The 16,952-nt window shown below is 46.0% G+C and overlaps 1 protein-coding gene and 1 pseudogene across 2 annotated transcripts; one reads left to right on the top strand and one right to left on the bottom strand.

Moving 5' to 3' along the window:
• Nucleotides 1-2,065: 2,065 nt before the first annotated feature.
• Nucleotides 2,066-12,896, bottom strand: LOC143679998 (CD48 antigen-like). 2 transcript variants are annotated; one of them, XM_077156546.1, is made up of 7 exons: nt 12,774-12,896; nt 12,309-12,387; nt 6,480-6,860; nt 5,755-6,051; nt 3,751-3,888; nt 3,468-3,558; nt 2,066-3,187 (listed from the first exon to the last, which is right to left on the bottom strand). In XM_077156546.1, the coding sequence occupies exons 1-6, from the start codon at nt 12,861-12,863 to the stop codon at nt 3,500-3,502; spliced, it is 1,044 nt and encodes a 347-aa protein (XP_077012661.1). In that variant the 5' UTR covers nt 12,864-12,896; the 3' UTR covers nt 2,066-3,187; nt 3,468-3,499. The 2 variants fall into 2 exon arrangements, with proteins under 2 accessions (XP_077012661.1, XP_077012660.1); XM_077156545.1 differs by lacking the exons at nt 2,066-3,187; nt 3,468-3,558 and having other exon boundaries at nt 3,569-6,051.
• Nucleotides 12,897-14,740: 1,844 nt separating this feature from the next.
• Nucleotides 14,741-15,508, top strand: LOC143680144 (fructose-2,6-bisphosphatase TIGAR pseudogene; annotated as a pseudogene).
• Nucleotides 15,509-16,952: the final 1,444 nt, after the last annotated feature.

Consider the following 16,952-nt stretch of genomic DNA (forward strand, 5'->3'; position numbering starts at 1 on the left):
TCATTTTTTCTTAGTGCTTTGTTAGATTTTCCTAATCATACATGAACTTTTCTATTTCCTACTAAGTTTTGATACATGTTTGTTAGCACAGAAATGATCTATTCTGCAAAGGTTTAAAGGAATTCACTGATAATAGGATTGGCCCTTGAAGGAGAAAATAAGTATGTTTCTCAATAATTTCTGTGTTGGTTTCTTGAGGATTAGACATTCACATATAAATTGATTTTAGTAGTTTATATTTTTCCAGAAATTGTCATGAAGTTTTTTTAGTGAATAGACTTTAATTACACATTACATTCTGTTAGAGTTTTTGTGTATGGGCTTTTAAATTTTATTTTATTTTACTCTTCTTAAATATGAAAGGATCTTGCTGAAAGGCCAAGAGATAAGTTGGATAAAAATTCTAACTGTAGGAGCTCTGGGCCTCCTTGGCCCAATTCGCAGCTTTTCTCTTTGGACCTGTTGGCGAGAGCAGTTTGGAGACTCAGCTCCTTCCTCCACACACTCTACTAAGACTTGAAAATGAGGGAAATATGGGTCTTTTTAAATTCACAGCAGAGGTATGTGATATCAATAAATAGAGATTCCAGCTAAAAGCCAAGGCAAAACTTACACCTTTATCTGTCAAAATAGCAGGAGAACCTGCTCCCCAGGCATGTCAATCCTTCTGTGGAAAAAGGAGCACTCAAACTCTCAAAGGCAGGTGTGAAGCCACACTAGAAGCACATGCTTACCTGTCCTGATTCCTGCTCACCAGGCAGCCCCACTGATACCTGAGCTTCTCCCCAGGTGGTCTGGCTTTAGGAAGAGGTTGTCCTGGCCAGGCTAACAGGGGTACCTAGTCCATTGACAAGTGTTCTTCTCACTGTAAATTAATAAATATGCCTTCTGGCTTTGTCTAACAGTCTTATGACATTTGCTGTCAAGATTGTGCATCAACTGCTCCTTTTATCTACCTTGTCAACAGACGAGTAAAACGTATGGAATAAAGATAAATAATAGGCGGAACAAATGTTAAAATAAATTTAGGTTGAAATGCTAGTGATGAATGAAAGGGAGGGGTAAGGGGTATGGTATGTACGCATTTTTTTCTGTTGTCCTTTTATTTCTTTTTCTGAATTGATGCAAATGTTCTAAGAAATGATCATGATGATGAATATGCAACTATGTGATGATATTGTGAATTACTGATTATATATGTAGAATGGAATGATGATAAGAATGTTTGCATTTGTTTGTTGTTATATTTTTAAAAAAATTTAAAAATTAATAAAAAAAAAGACTGTGTATCACCAAGTCAAAGCCAATTCTGGGCAATGGATGCGGTGGAGCGTCTGAGCTCTGAGGGTCAGATTCTGAAACATGGTGAATACATCAAAATGATGCCCATCTCTGAGGCTGCAGCATTCTTTCATTTCTTCACTCAACCAGAATTTACTGGGCTCTGCCTCAAGGACACACCAAGGACTCCCTTAGGAGACAAACTGTCAAACTCTCCTTCCCCACTTGAATTTTATGAAGAGTCCATACAGACCAAAAGTTTCAGTACTCAATCCCGTACAGGCGTCAGAATCAACTAAGTTTTTTAAAAAATACAATGCCCAGAGTGAGTATGGGGACCAAGCATCTGTGGTTTTCAAAGGTCTGTGGGTGATCTAAGGGACAGCAGGGTAGGCAGCAGTTCACGGAGTTGTCCATTTAACCAGGTAAGACCCAAGTGTTCACTTGCCTTTTCTACATGAACAGATCGAGATATTTAGGAATGATTTTGCGAAAGACCCTGAACTCAATAGAATACAATAGAAAGTGAAAGAGGGAACATGAGAATAAATACTTTAACTGGTTCCCAAGATAATAAGCTTCCTGTTTGGCATATATATGGCTTTATCTTCCTGAAACAGAGCTATGATCCTGTCACTGCCCTGCTCAAAATAATAACAGATACTTTTTTTTCCCCTGGTAAGAGTTATAAAAAAATCTGATGACACAGAAGAAGAAATAGACCCAGAAGATAATCACAGTTAATTATTTGGCATATCAGCTTATAAACTCATATTCTGACACGTGGATAGAGCATAATTTATTTAACTGGTATAATGTCGTGGGCAAGAGCATGAGTTTTATAATCCAACTTCAAGGTGTGAATCCTACATCTGCCACTCGGGCAGATTCACTAACTTATCAGTGTTGTACTTTCTGGAAATAATAGCTACTACTAGGATTTACAGCTTTCTCATTGAATCCTCATTTTTTATTCCCCACTACGTGCCCCTCTCCCAGGCAGGGGAATAGCTGAGGTTGGTTTTCTAAGAAGTCAGCCCACAACTTTGGGCTCCCTAGGTCATTCTCTGGGAATCAGAACATAAAGGAATGGCCTGGTATACTACAAATTCCTCTTTCCACTCCATAGGAAAGTAGGTTTGGGGTTCACGGCTGAGGCTTAGATCCAGGTTAGAACAGGAGGCAAAGAAAGGAGGCTGTAGTCTAGAGCTGTAATGTGCACTATACACCCTCCCCCCCGCCCAACACACACTGACACACACTGTGCACCAGCCCCATGGGGAGCCCACACAAGGTCTGCAGACGAAGCCTCAGTCCAATCCCTTTATGGACTCCCACCCACCTGTGCTGCTTTCATCGATCCCTGCACAGCCTACAGCACCCATGTGCTAAGTCTATCCTCCGTGGCACGGCCAACATCTCCACGCAGTCCCTGTGCCCGGGCTCGGGTTCTCAGTCACACACCAGGGACACGGATGGAAGAGGCAGTGGGAATTTGCCCCCTGCACACGCAGCCACAGGTCCTCTTTAGGGAAGTTTCTGGAGGACATGGTTTCGGGACCCATGTCAATGGCAGAGGAAGAGAACTCAGCCAACAAGGGTGAGGATCCTGAGTGTGCGAGCAGCTTGGGGAAGGCTGGAAGCAAAAGGAGGCGAACTGAAGAAGGAACAGGGCTGCGTGTGCCAGGGAGCTGAGGTCACGGGGTCAGGGGAGACAGACCATGGGCAGCTGGAGCCGGGCCAGAGCCGAAAGAGACAGATGTCTACAGGGCATCAGGCTCTGTGTGGAGGTGCCAGATTCTCCTGCTTTCTCCGATCAAATCATGTACGTGGCCTGGCCTGGGTTATGGATCTCACTGTAGACAGTAGTGGTAGGCTCTTCTCCCAGATGTTGCTCACCGAACCTCTAGGAAAGCAAGACAGAGGGTTCCTGAAGCAGCTGAGGGACAGCGTGGCACCAGGAGATCCACATAGAACCAATGGCTGCAGCCATGCACTCCCAAAGTGCCCAGCACCGTGCTGGCCCCAACTGCAAATTCCCTTCGTGATTCCCTGTGATTATCCAGAAAGAGGTGAGGAGGCAGTGGAGCCAGAAATGGAAGATGCTCGAGTTCGGGAATTCTAGTGCCAGACAGTGAGTGGTACAGGACTGCCCAGGCTGGCCACCCAGCGCTCCTGGCTCTCACCTTGTCCTTGCCCTCCGGAGACCCCTGCCGGCTCAGCTCTGCATAGTGGATGCCACCACCATTATCCTTTCGTCCATGTGCAAACCTGCACCTGAGACACAGAGTTTCTGTAACTGAGGAAACCTGCCTCCCTCCCCCACTGCCATGAACTCCAAGGCCACGACCTCACCCACCACCCCCTCTGCAGGGCCCACTCCCTGTGCAGCACGAGGCGGGAGAAAGGGGACCGAGGGTCTGGTGGGAGACGGAGGTGTCTGGGCCCAGAAGGAGACGGGCAACCTGCCTCTTCCAGGCTCCAGCTTCTTCTTCTTCCTTCGTGTCTTCCAGAGGCACAGTCCAGCACCCAGGGTCAACAGCACAGCCCCAAAGACTCTAAAGAGGCTTCCCATGTGGCTAGCAGTGGTCAGTCCATGCGACTCTGCTTTTCTCACACACGGAGTGAACAGAGGTTAGGGCGAGAGAGAATCTGAGATGTCAGGGGAGACTGAGAAAAAGCAGGCGGGAAAGTCAGGAGGGGCCTGGCGCAGAGACTACGGAAGAGTCCAACATGGCAGGTGACCAGGCTCCACGGTGTCAGGGACACTGAGATGAACAAGATACGGCCCACGTCCTCAAGGGTCCGTCACCCAGGAGGGGAGACGGACACACCAAAAAGACCATCTGTCAGAGAGAAGACTCACCTCTACAAGAGAGGCTTCTACCCTGCGCAGAGTACTTACGGAGGGCTTCCCGGAGGAAGTGACATAGAGGCTGAGTCTTTTTTTTTCCTTTCTTTCTTTCCTATTTTCTTCTGTAATATTTTATTGATAAACAACACACAACACAAACATTCTTAACATTCAAGCATTCCACACACGGTGTACAATCAATGGCTCACAATATCATCACACAGTTGTATATTCATCACCATGATCATTTTTTAGAACATTTGCATCACACTAGAAAAAGAAATAAAAAGAAAAAAGAATAAACCCTTACATACCATACCCCTTACCGTTTCCTCTCATTGACCACTAGTATTTCCATCTACCCAAAATATTTTATCTATATTCCCCCTTTTTTTCTATACCCCTTACCCTTTCCTTTCACTGATCACTAGTATTTCAATCTCTTCAATCTGTTTTCACATTTGTTCCCCTATTATTTATTTATTTTTAATCCATATGTTTTACTCATCTGTCCATACCGTAGATAAAAGGAGCATCAGACACAAGGTTTTCACAGTCACACAGTCACAATGTGAAAGCTGTATCATTATATATTCATGACATAGAAGCTGAGTCTTACAGGAGGGAACAGGAATTTTTGAGATACTCAGGGTGAATGAAGCATTCCAGGAGTGAGGAACCCCATGTTCAGGAAATAGCTGCTTCAAAGCACCAGCCCCCTGGGGTTGTCAGCAGCCCATTGCAGGCGGGGGAGGGGGCAGGCAGTGGGCAGGGGCAGGGCAGGCTGGAGTCTGTGTCCAGAGGGTGTTGTGTGTGATGCTGTGTGATAACCTTCATCTGAGATTCCGGAAAGGAGGCGGGCAAGGCAGAGGCAGGAAGTAGGGTTTTAGATGATGCTCTGACACCATCAGATCACTCCCGCAGCAAGTGAAGGATGGATAGCAGAGGGTGTGCTCACACACAAAGACACAATCTCATCCCTTCAGTCAATGAAACACTAAAGAAACTTTGGTCACAAGCTGGGCTTGACATAGGAATACAAAAGAGACCAGGGTCTGGTCCCTGTCCCTGAGCTGATCCAGTCTGCAGGAGGAGACAAGGGATCACATCATCAGGACTCAGGTCAGGAGTGGTAGAGGGAGGCCCAGCAGGGCCCGAGGCCCCGAGATGAGGCACAATGGACGGCTCCCTAAAGGTGCCCAGACCTGAGGGCAGGGCCAGCTGCACCCTTCGCAGGCCCTGGTGCAAAATGAAAAGGGCAGAGAAGCCTCTAAACCCCGACCCTGGCAGGAAGTCACTGACAGACAGACTGACGTAGCCCACACAGACAAATGGCACAATCGGGTTTGCTTTTCAAAATGTGCACTCTGGGCACACATGGAGGGCAGACGGGGTGGGGGCAGGATGCAAGGTAGGGAGAGCTGCTGGAAAGGGCAGACGGGACAGATCTGAGAGACATTTAAAAGCAGAAATGATCTGGACATGCCGCCCAGAGCCCTGCATGAGGTCACCAGGTGGGAGGTGGTACGTAATGAACATGATGGGAGAAAAATCCTGGACCCCCTGGAACTGTCCTCTCTGAGCTCTGACTCCCCTCACCCCTGGCAGGTCACACTCACCATGGATACAGACGTCCTGCAGAGCTAAGCTGGCATTTTTCTGGTCCACGGAGTTGCTGATCACACAGGTGATGCTGGCATTGGGCTGGCTGAGGGGCAGGCTCACAGATAGAGTGGAGGTGTTGCTGACAGGTCCCCATGTCCCTCTCAGCTCCACCCCTCCAGGGAGGTCCTTGCCCTCCCAGGTCACATTCAAGTCCTCTGTGGCCCCCGTGACTGGGCACTCCAGGGTCACATTGCACCAGTTTGCGGTGATGGACAGTGGCTTGGCCTGCATCTGGGGTTGGGGGACAGGCTCTGGGGTAGCAGGGGACAAAAGAATGAGCAATGTCTCATGCATGTGGGACCTAGCACACATCACACCTTCACATCCAGTGTCCCACTGAGACCCCAGAAACCTATAAGGAAAACAGAGCCATTTTACAGATAAAGAAACTATGTCTTAGAAATGTAAGAAATGTGCCCAAAGCTAAAACAGTACGAAAGGAAGCCAATGCATTGACCCTTACATGATTTCACTAGATGGAGCAAGTCTTTAAAAGTTCCCACATCAAAATAAATACTGGACATTAGATGCCACCAATCTCCCACCGCTTAGTATTTCTAATAAATTAGGAGAAAATAGAGTCTGCAGATTGGTGGCTGGGTGGTATCTTGCAAACGGGGAATAATTACTCTTAGAGGTAAAAGTAGGCAGTAAGTGGGGTGAGATGGGTGCTACTTACCACACACAGTGAGATGGAACACCTGGGTAAATCCTTTTCCTCCAGTGTAGGTACTTCGAGCCCGGTATTGCCCACTGTCCGTGAGGGTCAGTTTCTCAATCCTCAGGGATGTCATGTTGGGCACGTGGACCCTCTGCTTGTCCTTGTCTTGGAGACTGACCCAGGTTGGACCGTCAGCCCCTCTTTTGAAACACAGCAATACCGTGAAGTCTGACTCAGGACCAAAGACCCACGAGACTTCATCCAGCTCATCGTCTAGCTTTGGTATCACATGAAACAAGACGGAACCTCCCCGGATCTGCTTCAGGAAACTGTGGCCTTCAGAATTCCAAGTGCCAGAACCCAGAGCTCCAGAGCTTTTGGTCCCAGTGCTCCGGACACCTAGGGCATTGGAAATAGGAAACATGAGTATTCACTCATCAAGAGCAAATGAGAGAACCACAGAACCCACTTTTTAAATTAATCCATCTGATACCAACCTTTGATTCTGGGAAAGCAGCCTAGTACAATGAATTTGCAGCAAATCTGGAATCAAATCCTGATACTAGGAGAGTGTGATCTTGAACAGATTACTCAAGCTGGCTGACTCCACTTTCCTTATGGGCCTCGTGACAGCATGAATTAAATGAGATAAAGTAGCCCAACAGCCTTTCGGCACCTAACACAGTTCCTGGTCCACACCAACTGCATGGCTGCAGCAGGCAACCCCTAAATGGCTCCCAATGATGGGTGTCTACTTGAAGTCACAACCCTGCGGGACTCCCCTGGAGTGTGGCTCTACCTGGTGACCTGCTTCAATGAGTGGAATACAGCCACAGTGATGGGGTCACTGCAAATGGGACCATAAAGGACGGTGACTGGCGTCCTGCTTGTGCTCTCTCAGTCATCCTCTCTCTCCTTCACTCTCTCTAGCTCCCGCTGGGAAACTGTCCTATGGAGAAGCCCACAGGGGGAGGAACGGAGGGCAGCCTCCAGCCAACAGCCCACGAGGAACTGGAGAGCCCAGGAGGAGCTGAGTTGTGCCAAAAACCATGTGGGTGAGTCTGAAAGCAGATCCTTCCCCACTGAGCCTGGGGTGAGGTCAGCCTTGGCCAATACCTTGACTGTGGACTTTGAGAGACCTTGAGCCAGAGGCCCCAACTAAACCACACTGGATTCCTGACCAGCAGGAGCTGTGAAATAATGAATATTATTGTTTTAAGCCTAAACTAAGATGTGGAGTCATCTGTTACACAGCAAAAAGGACCTCTACAATAATGAGGGTTGCTTTCCCTTCCCTTTCCTTCTAGGCAGTGTGTTAGTGAGGATGGGCTGCGTTCTGCTGTGGTAACAACTACAAACAGCAGTGGCTGAGAAGTGCCACCTCCATGTCCCCACGAGAGACAGTGGGGAGAGACTCGTCACGCATGGGTGGAGGCTGCTCCACTTGTAGCTGCTCCACAGGGAGCCCCCGGCCCCTTCACAGCCTCCTCAGCCAGAGGCTCGCACAGGAAGTTTTCACTGCACGTGTACTGCAGTAGCATAATCTCTGCTCATTATTTCTTTGGCCAGAACTAGTCACAAGGGCTTGCCTAATTGACAGGGATTAGGAAGTGAAGGCTGGGGCTGGGGAACAATGGAGTATTTGGCGAGCAGCTGTTGTCCTGCCACCCAGAGTGCAATTCCCTAAGGAGTCTAGAGAGGGCGCCCACCAGTCTTCCTCATCTCTATAGAGCTATGACCAGTGGGCTCAGTTGAGCCCTTCTCTGCCCATCTCCACCACCGCGGCAGCACCTGCACAGGCACCGTCCCCAGGGAAGCAGAAGACCCTCTGTCCTCCCTCTGGACCAGGGACAGGATGGAACTAGACCAGGGGACGCTACCACAGAATGACCTCATTCTTGAAAGGAAGCACCTGTTCCTTTCAGCAGGTCAGGGCCCACCTGGGATGGCCACTGCCACCAGCCCTCTCTCCAAAACTGTCCCTTCTTCCTCTCATCAGGCCCCACTCTCCTGTGGTACTTTAAATCCATTTCCTGCTCTGACTACAAACAGAATAACTCAGAGCATTATTCACATATAAAAATATTTCAGAGAGTTTCCTCTGCAGTCACGTAGTCATCTTCTCTGGGCCAGGAGTCCATCCCGGACCCCCAGTTCCCCGCAGGGGATTCGGCATCCAGGGCTCAGCCCCTTCTCAGCCTCAGGGCTCCTCCTTTCTGCCCTTCTTTCACATCTCACACCCCTCCAACTACCCTGTCCAGGAAACATCAGGGTCTTCTCCACGCTGTCCTGCAAGGCATGCACCTGTGACGCAGGACAGACACACTGACAGGGCCCATGGAAGGTGACTGAGAGAAAAGCCCATGAGGCTGTCCTGCAAGTTTCTCTAAAAAGCAAGGACCCAATGCCATGGCCCAGCCAGTGCAGGGTCCCATGCTCAGTTTGCAGCAGGAGGAGGTGGCTGAAGTCCACCCTGTCCCTCCTCAACTCTACAGACCACAGGCTCCCGCACGTCTCAGGATTACTTAGATCTTGAGGAACCTGAGTCCAGACCAGCCTGTCCGAGGTCTAAGTGCTGTCCAAGGGGGCCAGGGGACAGCCACTGCGGGGCAGATGCTGACACTGGGATCTTGTTGTAACAGGTGCCAGCAGGGCACCAGTCACACTGTCACTTGAACAGAAATGACAACTTGGACACTGTAATCTCCATTGAAAGAGTGAGGAGATCACTTTTCAACAACTCTGTGTGGCTTTTCAATTCGCTCTTATTTTGAACAGGTAATACATTCACATGGCTTTAAAAGGAGAATGATATATAGGAGCAAAAATTAAATTTCTCTCCTATCTCTGACTCCTATTTCCTGTTCTTTTCCCTAATCCAGTTCCTTTCCCTAGAGGCAGATACTGTCATTTGTTGCTTCTGTCTTTCCAGAGATAATTTATACACTCAAAGGCACATGTCTGTATGAGCGTGCAAGCACACACACTGTGTGTGCTGGTCTGCTCCAGGCTTTTCCGTTCACAATAAACGGCGGTGCCCATTCTGGATCAGTCCGTGTAAACCCATCTCCCTCCTTGGACGGCTGCATGTATCTCACTGTGGGGCTCGAGTCTGGTTTACTTCTGCCGGATGTTGTAAGTTGTTTCTTCCACTACAAATCATGCTGCTCTAAAGAGTCTTGTATTTGAGACATGGCACAACAATGTATATCTTGTTAAGTTAAATTTTCTGGATGGAGCTTATGAGTGGAAGGGCATGTACGTGGTGAGGGTAAATCCAATTCAAAAGGAAGAAAGAACCTCCCTGGTGCAAAAAGGAAAGAGATGTTGTTCTAGTTTGCTAGCTGCCGGAATGCAACACACCAGAGACAGATTGGCTTTTAATAAAAGGGGATTTATTTAGTTGGTTCTTCAGAGGAAATGCAGCTAACTTTCCACTGAGGTTCTTTCTTGCATGGAAGGCACAGGATGGTCTCTGCTGGTCTTCTCTCCAGGCCCCTGGGTTCCGACAACTTTCCCCGGGGTGACTTCTTTCCGCATCTCCAAAAGCCTGGGCTGAGATGCAGGTGCTGAGATGAGGAATGCCGAGCTGCTTGGCTCTGCTACGTTGTGCTCTCTCATTTAAGCACCAGCCAACTAAGTCAAATGTCACTCATTGCAGCAGACATGCCTCCTAGCCGACTGCAGATGTAATTGGCAACAGATGAGGTTCACCTACCGTTGGCTTATGTCCGCAGCAACAAGACTAGGTATGCTCACCTGGCCAAGTTGACAACTGAATCTAACTAACACGGATGTCTTCCCCCATCCCTTTTCTTTTAGCACTTACAAGTTAAGAAAACGTAAGTTCTTTCTCTGTCTCCTTTGAAATGTAAGTAAATCTTTTCTTTAAAGCCTTAATAAGCCAAGGAAGGAAGCCATTTCTTTGAAATGTAATCAAATGTAGAGCCTGGATTTCTATTTCTTGAGAAGAGACTAACATAACTTCAGCATGCCTCCTACTTGTAAATCTACTTCAGTCCAAAAGATACAGGAAATTATCTTAAGAACTTGTATGTAATCGGTTGTATTTGCTTAGCTACAAAAAAAAAAAGGTGTGCTTTCTCTCTGTCTCTGCAATCCCATTTGCAGATTTCTGTGATGCATCACACTCTGGTATAAAATTTATTCAAGAACAAAATTGTTTTTCTTTCTCTTATCCCTTTGTGCAGAGGTTTTCTGGGTTGGGTGAAGATTCTGTCAGACGGTCAGAACACTTGCTTGCTTACATTTCCCTAAGCTCCCTCCTTTGCACCTATTCAGTGGAGCTCCTTTCCACGTGCAGTTTAGGTGCTGCCTGATTTATAAATCGTATCTGCTCAAAAACACTCCCAGAATTAATATTTGGCCTGATGTATTTTTTAACAGTTCAAAGTTGTGCCTCATCCGACAGGTAACTACTGTTAATAATGATCATCCTTCCAGACTTTATCTGTGTACCACAAATACTCTACACCCGTGTAAGCAGGGCAGGGTCATTTGTGCACCAAAATCTCATGGAAGTTCTGGGAAATGAGCCAGACCTTCTTTGCCACTTCATTGCGCCCTCGGAAAAATTTTTAAAGGACTTTAAAGACTAAAGGAATGTCTCTCTATTCACTTTTTTCAATAAGAAAAAAAGTTAGAATAGGCATAACCCAAATAGCCCTAAAGATTGTGAGAAGGAGGATATAACAGAAGAGTTAGGATTTAACAAATGAGTATGATTGCTAAATCACTATCTCAATATTTCCTTTTAGTCTCCAATGCCTCTGAGTAGCTAGAAGGAAAAACCTGAAATTGTGGGACTGTAACCCATACCATACTTTGAAATCTGTTCTATAACTACTTGTTAAAATGTACTTTGAAATTTATTGCTTTTTTGTATATATGTTATATTTCACAATAAAAAAATTTCCCTCCACCCTCATTCCCCAGTCTCAGCATTCTCCTATAAGTCCTGTGAGCAAACTTTTATGTATTCTTTCCTATGAAAATTGTTTCTTTTAAAATTTGGAGTCTAATGGTACCTTCTTATCTCATCACGTTTACTTCGTGGAAAGCACACCCGTTAAACTGGTATATGCGTTCTCTAAAGGCTCCGTAATATTGCATGGCACAGACACTTCCTATCTTATGCAACCATTCTTGGATTGATGCGGCAAATCCTCCTCACCTCCTGGTTTTCTCCCAGTGCTGCAATACCCTTTCCTCTGGTGTCTCTAGGGCCCAAGCAGCATTTGGGGGTGACAGTGGAAGGAACTCACTGGGATGACAAGGGCATGCCTCTAGAGCATTATTTCATCGTGTTCTACCCATTACTTGACTCACTTAATCAATTTTCAACATTTTTATTTGAAAACTAACACTGAAGGGGGGATGCAAATTCACAGGCAATGTAAGATGAACCTGAGACTTCCAAGCAACCCCTCCTACGTGATGAGCTGCTTGAGGCCGAGCCTGAACCCTAGCCCGGAGGGCAGTCCCTCTCCTTTCTCAAGGGAGTTTTGTCTAGCTTGGACACCCGAGTTCCATGTCGGGCCCCGCCCCAGGGATGCCCGGTCCCTCTGCCTCCAGGAGCTGCCTTCTCGGTCTGTCTCAGCCCCTCTCCCCAGGCTGCCCAGGCACTGGGTTGCCACCTTTGCCACCAACTAAAGGCTGTTCTGTTCTTTCCGTCCCCCTATCCCATCCCTCCCAGGCTCTTACCATACACACTGCTTTTTGCTAAATTACCAGAATCGTTTTCTCTATTTTGTTCAAGTTGGTCAGAGGGGCCCTGCCCCCCCAGATCCCTAATGGCCCTCCCCTCCCAGAGTGCAGATGACTCACCGAGGACGAGGCTGAGGAATGTCAGGAGCCAGGACATCCAGCAGGGGTGAGAGTCTTCTGAGCCGGGCCCCATAGCAGGCTGCAGCAGAGAGCACATCTGAGGGGGAAGCAGTAAGCAAAGAGGAAAAGCCCAAGCCCCAGGATCATTTCACAAAGCTTCCCCCACCCCCAAGGCGGGGCCAAGCCTGGAAATAGTAGATCGTAATCACCCTAATGGCCAGTTGCAGGGAAAGAGCCCCGTCAGTCTAAACAAAACAATTCAGCTGTTTCATCTAATCCCCCACATTATGGAAGGCACTTAAAAAGTTACTGTAGAATAATTGTACAGAAACATCACTTTTTTTATGTGCCTGACACACACTGAACTGACCCCACTCTGGTCTTATGCACACACGACTCCCGTTAGCCTCTTCCTGAGATAGCCCCCAGGCAGCCCTACAGACCAATGCGAGCTCAATGTCAGACCTGGACGTCACTCACGGAAATGCTGCAGTATGCTGCTTCTGATTTTGGGGTTTGTCTCCTGTCGCTACCCCTATTTAATGAGTCAAACATTCCTTCTGATTTTTCACAAACTTCAAGTCTAATTGCCTAAGTAAAAAGCATAGGCACAAGAACAAAGCTCTTTGTGGGAAATACTATTTCCCCATATGGCCAATGCAAATATTGGCATTTGCCTTTTGCTGACAGCTGCATGGTTCCTCAGTTACCATTAATCCTGGTCACGCCCCCCCAGAGGCAAAGGTTAGAGAACAGCAAGCCTAGTCTCAGCCACCTGCTGCAGCTCAGCCCCTGGCCTGTCCCCAGAACTGATGCTCCCACCACAACCCCTGAGAATCCTGCCTCCCTTTGCCCTGTAGCGCCTCATCGCATTGTTGGGAATCCCTCTGGGGTGGGGGTGGGGGCAGCTGGAGCGCCTGAGGGCATAGCTAGGAGGGAGGATTGGCCTCATCTCCTTTGTGTTTTTCTAATTTGGCTTCCTTCTCTCTATTGTTAAAGATCTTAAAGGCTGTTTTGAATAAGTCTTTTTGAGGGGTTTGAGGGCCATCCTCTAGTTTTTGTAACTTTTCCCTGATACCCAGATAAGATTGTGTGAAAAGATGAGTGTGTGGTACCTTCCGCTAGAGCTGGATTCAGGGTTTAAATTAGTGTATTTGAGGAGAGACTCCATCAATCTATTTGTGAATGCAGCTGAATTTTCATCAGGTGTTTGTGTAATTTCTTTAAGTTTATTATAATTAGCTGCCTTAAGGGCAGCCTTTTTCATGTCTTCTATTAGGCAGGTTAAAAAGTGGCCGTGCAGTTTCCTAATATAACATACATGGAGAGTTTAATTGAACACAATAAGTACATGGAACTTTGAAAAGGAGATGAGATTTTGTAGGTTTGACCAAAGGATGCCCTGATAAAACCATAGTGATTTGAACAGTGAATAAAAAGTATTTGCAAAGTCCCCCTGGGGGAATGGTGAGAAAGGGGGAAAATTCAACTTCCCATTTGGAGAATTTCTGATATTCTTGCAAGCAATGGGGACAACCAAAGCAATAGGCTGAGCCCGTAGTTTTGGGGATTGTTCATATGAAACATCCCATCAAAGGATAGATTAAGCCTACTTAAAATTAGGCCTAAGAGTCACCCCCAGAGAACCTCTTTTGTTGCTCAGATGTTGCCTCTCTCTTCAGCCAACAATAAGCAAACTCACTGCCCTCCCCCTCTCTACATGGGACATGACTCTCAGGGGTATAAACCTCCCTGACAACATTGGACAGAAATCCTAGAATGAGCTGGGACTCAGCATCAAGGGATCGAGAAAACCTTCTCAACCAAAAGGGGGAAGGAAGAAATGAGACAAAATAAAGGGTCAGTGGCTGGGAGATTCCAAACAGAGTCGAGAGGTTATCCTGGAGGTTATTAGTACACATTTTATAGATATCCCCTTTTTAGTTTAAAGTGTATTAGAGAGACTACAGGAAAGTGCCTGAAACTGTAGAGCTGTGTTTCAGTAGCCATGTTTCTTTAAGATAATTGTATAATGATATAGCTTTCGTATGTGACTGTGTGACTGTGAAAACCTTGTGTCTGATGCTCCATTTATCTATGGTATGGACAGATGAGTAAAACATACGGATTAAAAATAAATAAATAATAGGGGAACAAATGTTAAAATTAAACATATATACATTGGGTAGATGGAGATATTAGTAGTCAATAAGAGGGAGGGGTAAATGGTATTGTGTATATGAGTTTTTTCTTTTTATTTCTGTTTTCTGGAGTGATGCAAATGCTCTAAAAAAAGATATGGTGATGAATATATAACTATGTGATGACACCGTGAGCCATTGATTTATACCATGTATGGAATATTTGTATATTAAGAATGTATGTGCTTGTACATTGTTTTAGCGATAAAAATTAAAAAATAAAAAGTGGCCATGCAGGTGTGCAGAGCAGAGAGGAGGGGGACGTGGGCACCCACGCATGCCACCGCCCTGTGGTCCTCACTGTACCTCCCTCCAGACACCAAGAAGGTGACAGGCTGCCCTCTGACTGTATCCGACAGACAAGGAACAGATGAGCTTCTTTCAGAAACTGGATTTAAACAAGCAGCTGCCATTGGGATACATCTTAAAAACGTCAAGGTTACTCATGCTTTCTCCAGCAATCTCACAAGGACCAAGCAGACCATGCGCGAGATTCTGGAGATGAGCCGATTTTGCAGTAATATGACTGTAAAGTATGATTCGAGACTTCAAGAAAGGGTGAAAATGCCTGGAAAAGACTTTTTTAAATATCTTTGTCAACTCATCCTGAAAGAAGCAAATCAGAAAGAACAGTTCTCACAAGGCGCACCAGGCAACTCTCTGGAAACTTCTTTAGCAGAAATATTTCCTTTAGCGAAGAACCTTGGATTCAAATTGAATTCAAACGGCAGTCCTCAAGGATTAGCAGCCAGTGTCTGAGTTGTGAGTCATGGAGCGCATAGGAGAAGCCTATTTGATTATCTCCTGACTGACCTTAAGTGTTCCCTACCAGCAACTGTGAGTAAACCTGAGACTGTACCAGTCACTCTCAATTCGGGGGTTAGTCTCTTTATCATAAACTTGGAGGAAGGAAAAGAAGTTAAACCAGCAATTTGGTGTGTTTGTATGAACCTAAAGGAACATTTAAACTGAGTGACTGAAAGTCACCACCAAGTCTAAACCTACATCAGTATCTAACAGTTTGAGCCTCTGAGGGAGGAAGCACTTTGGCTTTATTTATTTCCGTCCTCTGCTACTGCTGATTTGCAAACAGTTAAAAAAACTTTCTATTGTACAGCAGGTTATAAAGTTCAAATGCAACCGTAGCCACATAAAACACTAATGGAAAACCACTTAGAAAGGACTTATTTGTTTGAGTACAGTTGATATTTTCCAGGATAATTTTTTCACCAGCTCAGTTCCTTCTTTTCTTTTTTTTTCCACCCAGGATGAAGGAACTCAGTGTTTTAAAATGGGGGATTAATAACCTTCTTACTGTGTTTCTTTTCTGTTTTCTTCTGTTGATATTTTTCTTTACTGTCTGAAAATCTAGCCTATTTTATTGGCTCTTGGTAAGATACTGTAATGCTTTTCACTATCTCAACCAGCGTTTTTGGAGAAGAAATGGTTTATTCTGTCATTCCCACTGCACATTTCTAGTAACATGTTCTTTAAATTAAAAATTATCACTGTCATGGGCAGGCCATGGTGGCTCAGCAGGCAGAGTTCTTGCCTGCAATGCCAGAGACCCGGGTTTGATTTCTGGAGCCAGCCCATGCAAAAAAAAAAAAAAAAGATTATCACCGTCATAAATTTATGTAAAGTGACACTACAGTGTTTGCTTTTGTTTTTGTTGTATAGAGAGCAACTGTTGGAATTTGTTTTTGCAGGTATAGAATGTGGATGTGTGGAGATTATGATTTGAGGATGCTCTGGGGTTGAACTGAAGTTAAGGCATTATTTGATTTAAAGAAATTAAAGAAGCAGTCTGAGTAGAAGTTAAAGGAGTAACTCTTCTAAATGATTAGTCTAAATTAGTCTGTTTTGCAAAGGCAAACCAGTGGAAGCCAAGAAAGCAAAAAAAAGAAAGAAAAAAAAAGTGTAAGAGAATAGAGGTGAAATATCCACTTGCCTCTTGTCTAACCTGGAAGCTGATGAATTTGCAGTTTAAGGGAGAGTGTAAAGAAATTGAGCACTTAATAGTACACTATACATAATTTCAGAATAAAAGAAGAGGCACCATTGAAAAGAGAGAAAAAAGATTCGGTTGCTACTTCTTTCCACCCGATGGTACTGGAGAAAAGCTATCTTGATTTAATTAATCTTGTTAAGTGCTGCAGTGGTGGTGGAGGTGGGAGGGAAGGGCTCAGGAGGAGGCACTGAGGCAGTTGAGCCCACTGGTCACAGTTCTGTAGAGATGAGGAAGACTGGTGGGCGCCCTCTCTAGACTCCTTAGGGAATTGCACTCTGGGTGGCAGGGACAACAGCTGCTCACCAAATAGTCCATTGCTCCCCAGCCCCAGCCTTCACTTCCTAATCCCTGTCAGTTAGGCAAGCCCTTGTGACTAGTTCTGGCCAAAGAAATAGGAACAGTGGTTATGCCGCTGCTGGACACGTGCAGTGA

This window comes from Tamandua tetradactyla, chromosome 4, assembly GCF_023851605.1.
Source record: "Tamandua tetradactyla isolate mTamTet1 chromosome 4, mTamTet1.pri, whole genome shotgun sequence".
Classification (NCBI taxonomy): Eukaryota; Metazoa; Chordata; class Mammalia; order Pilosa; family Myrmecophagidae; genus Tamandua; species Tamandua tetradactyla.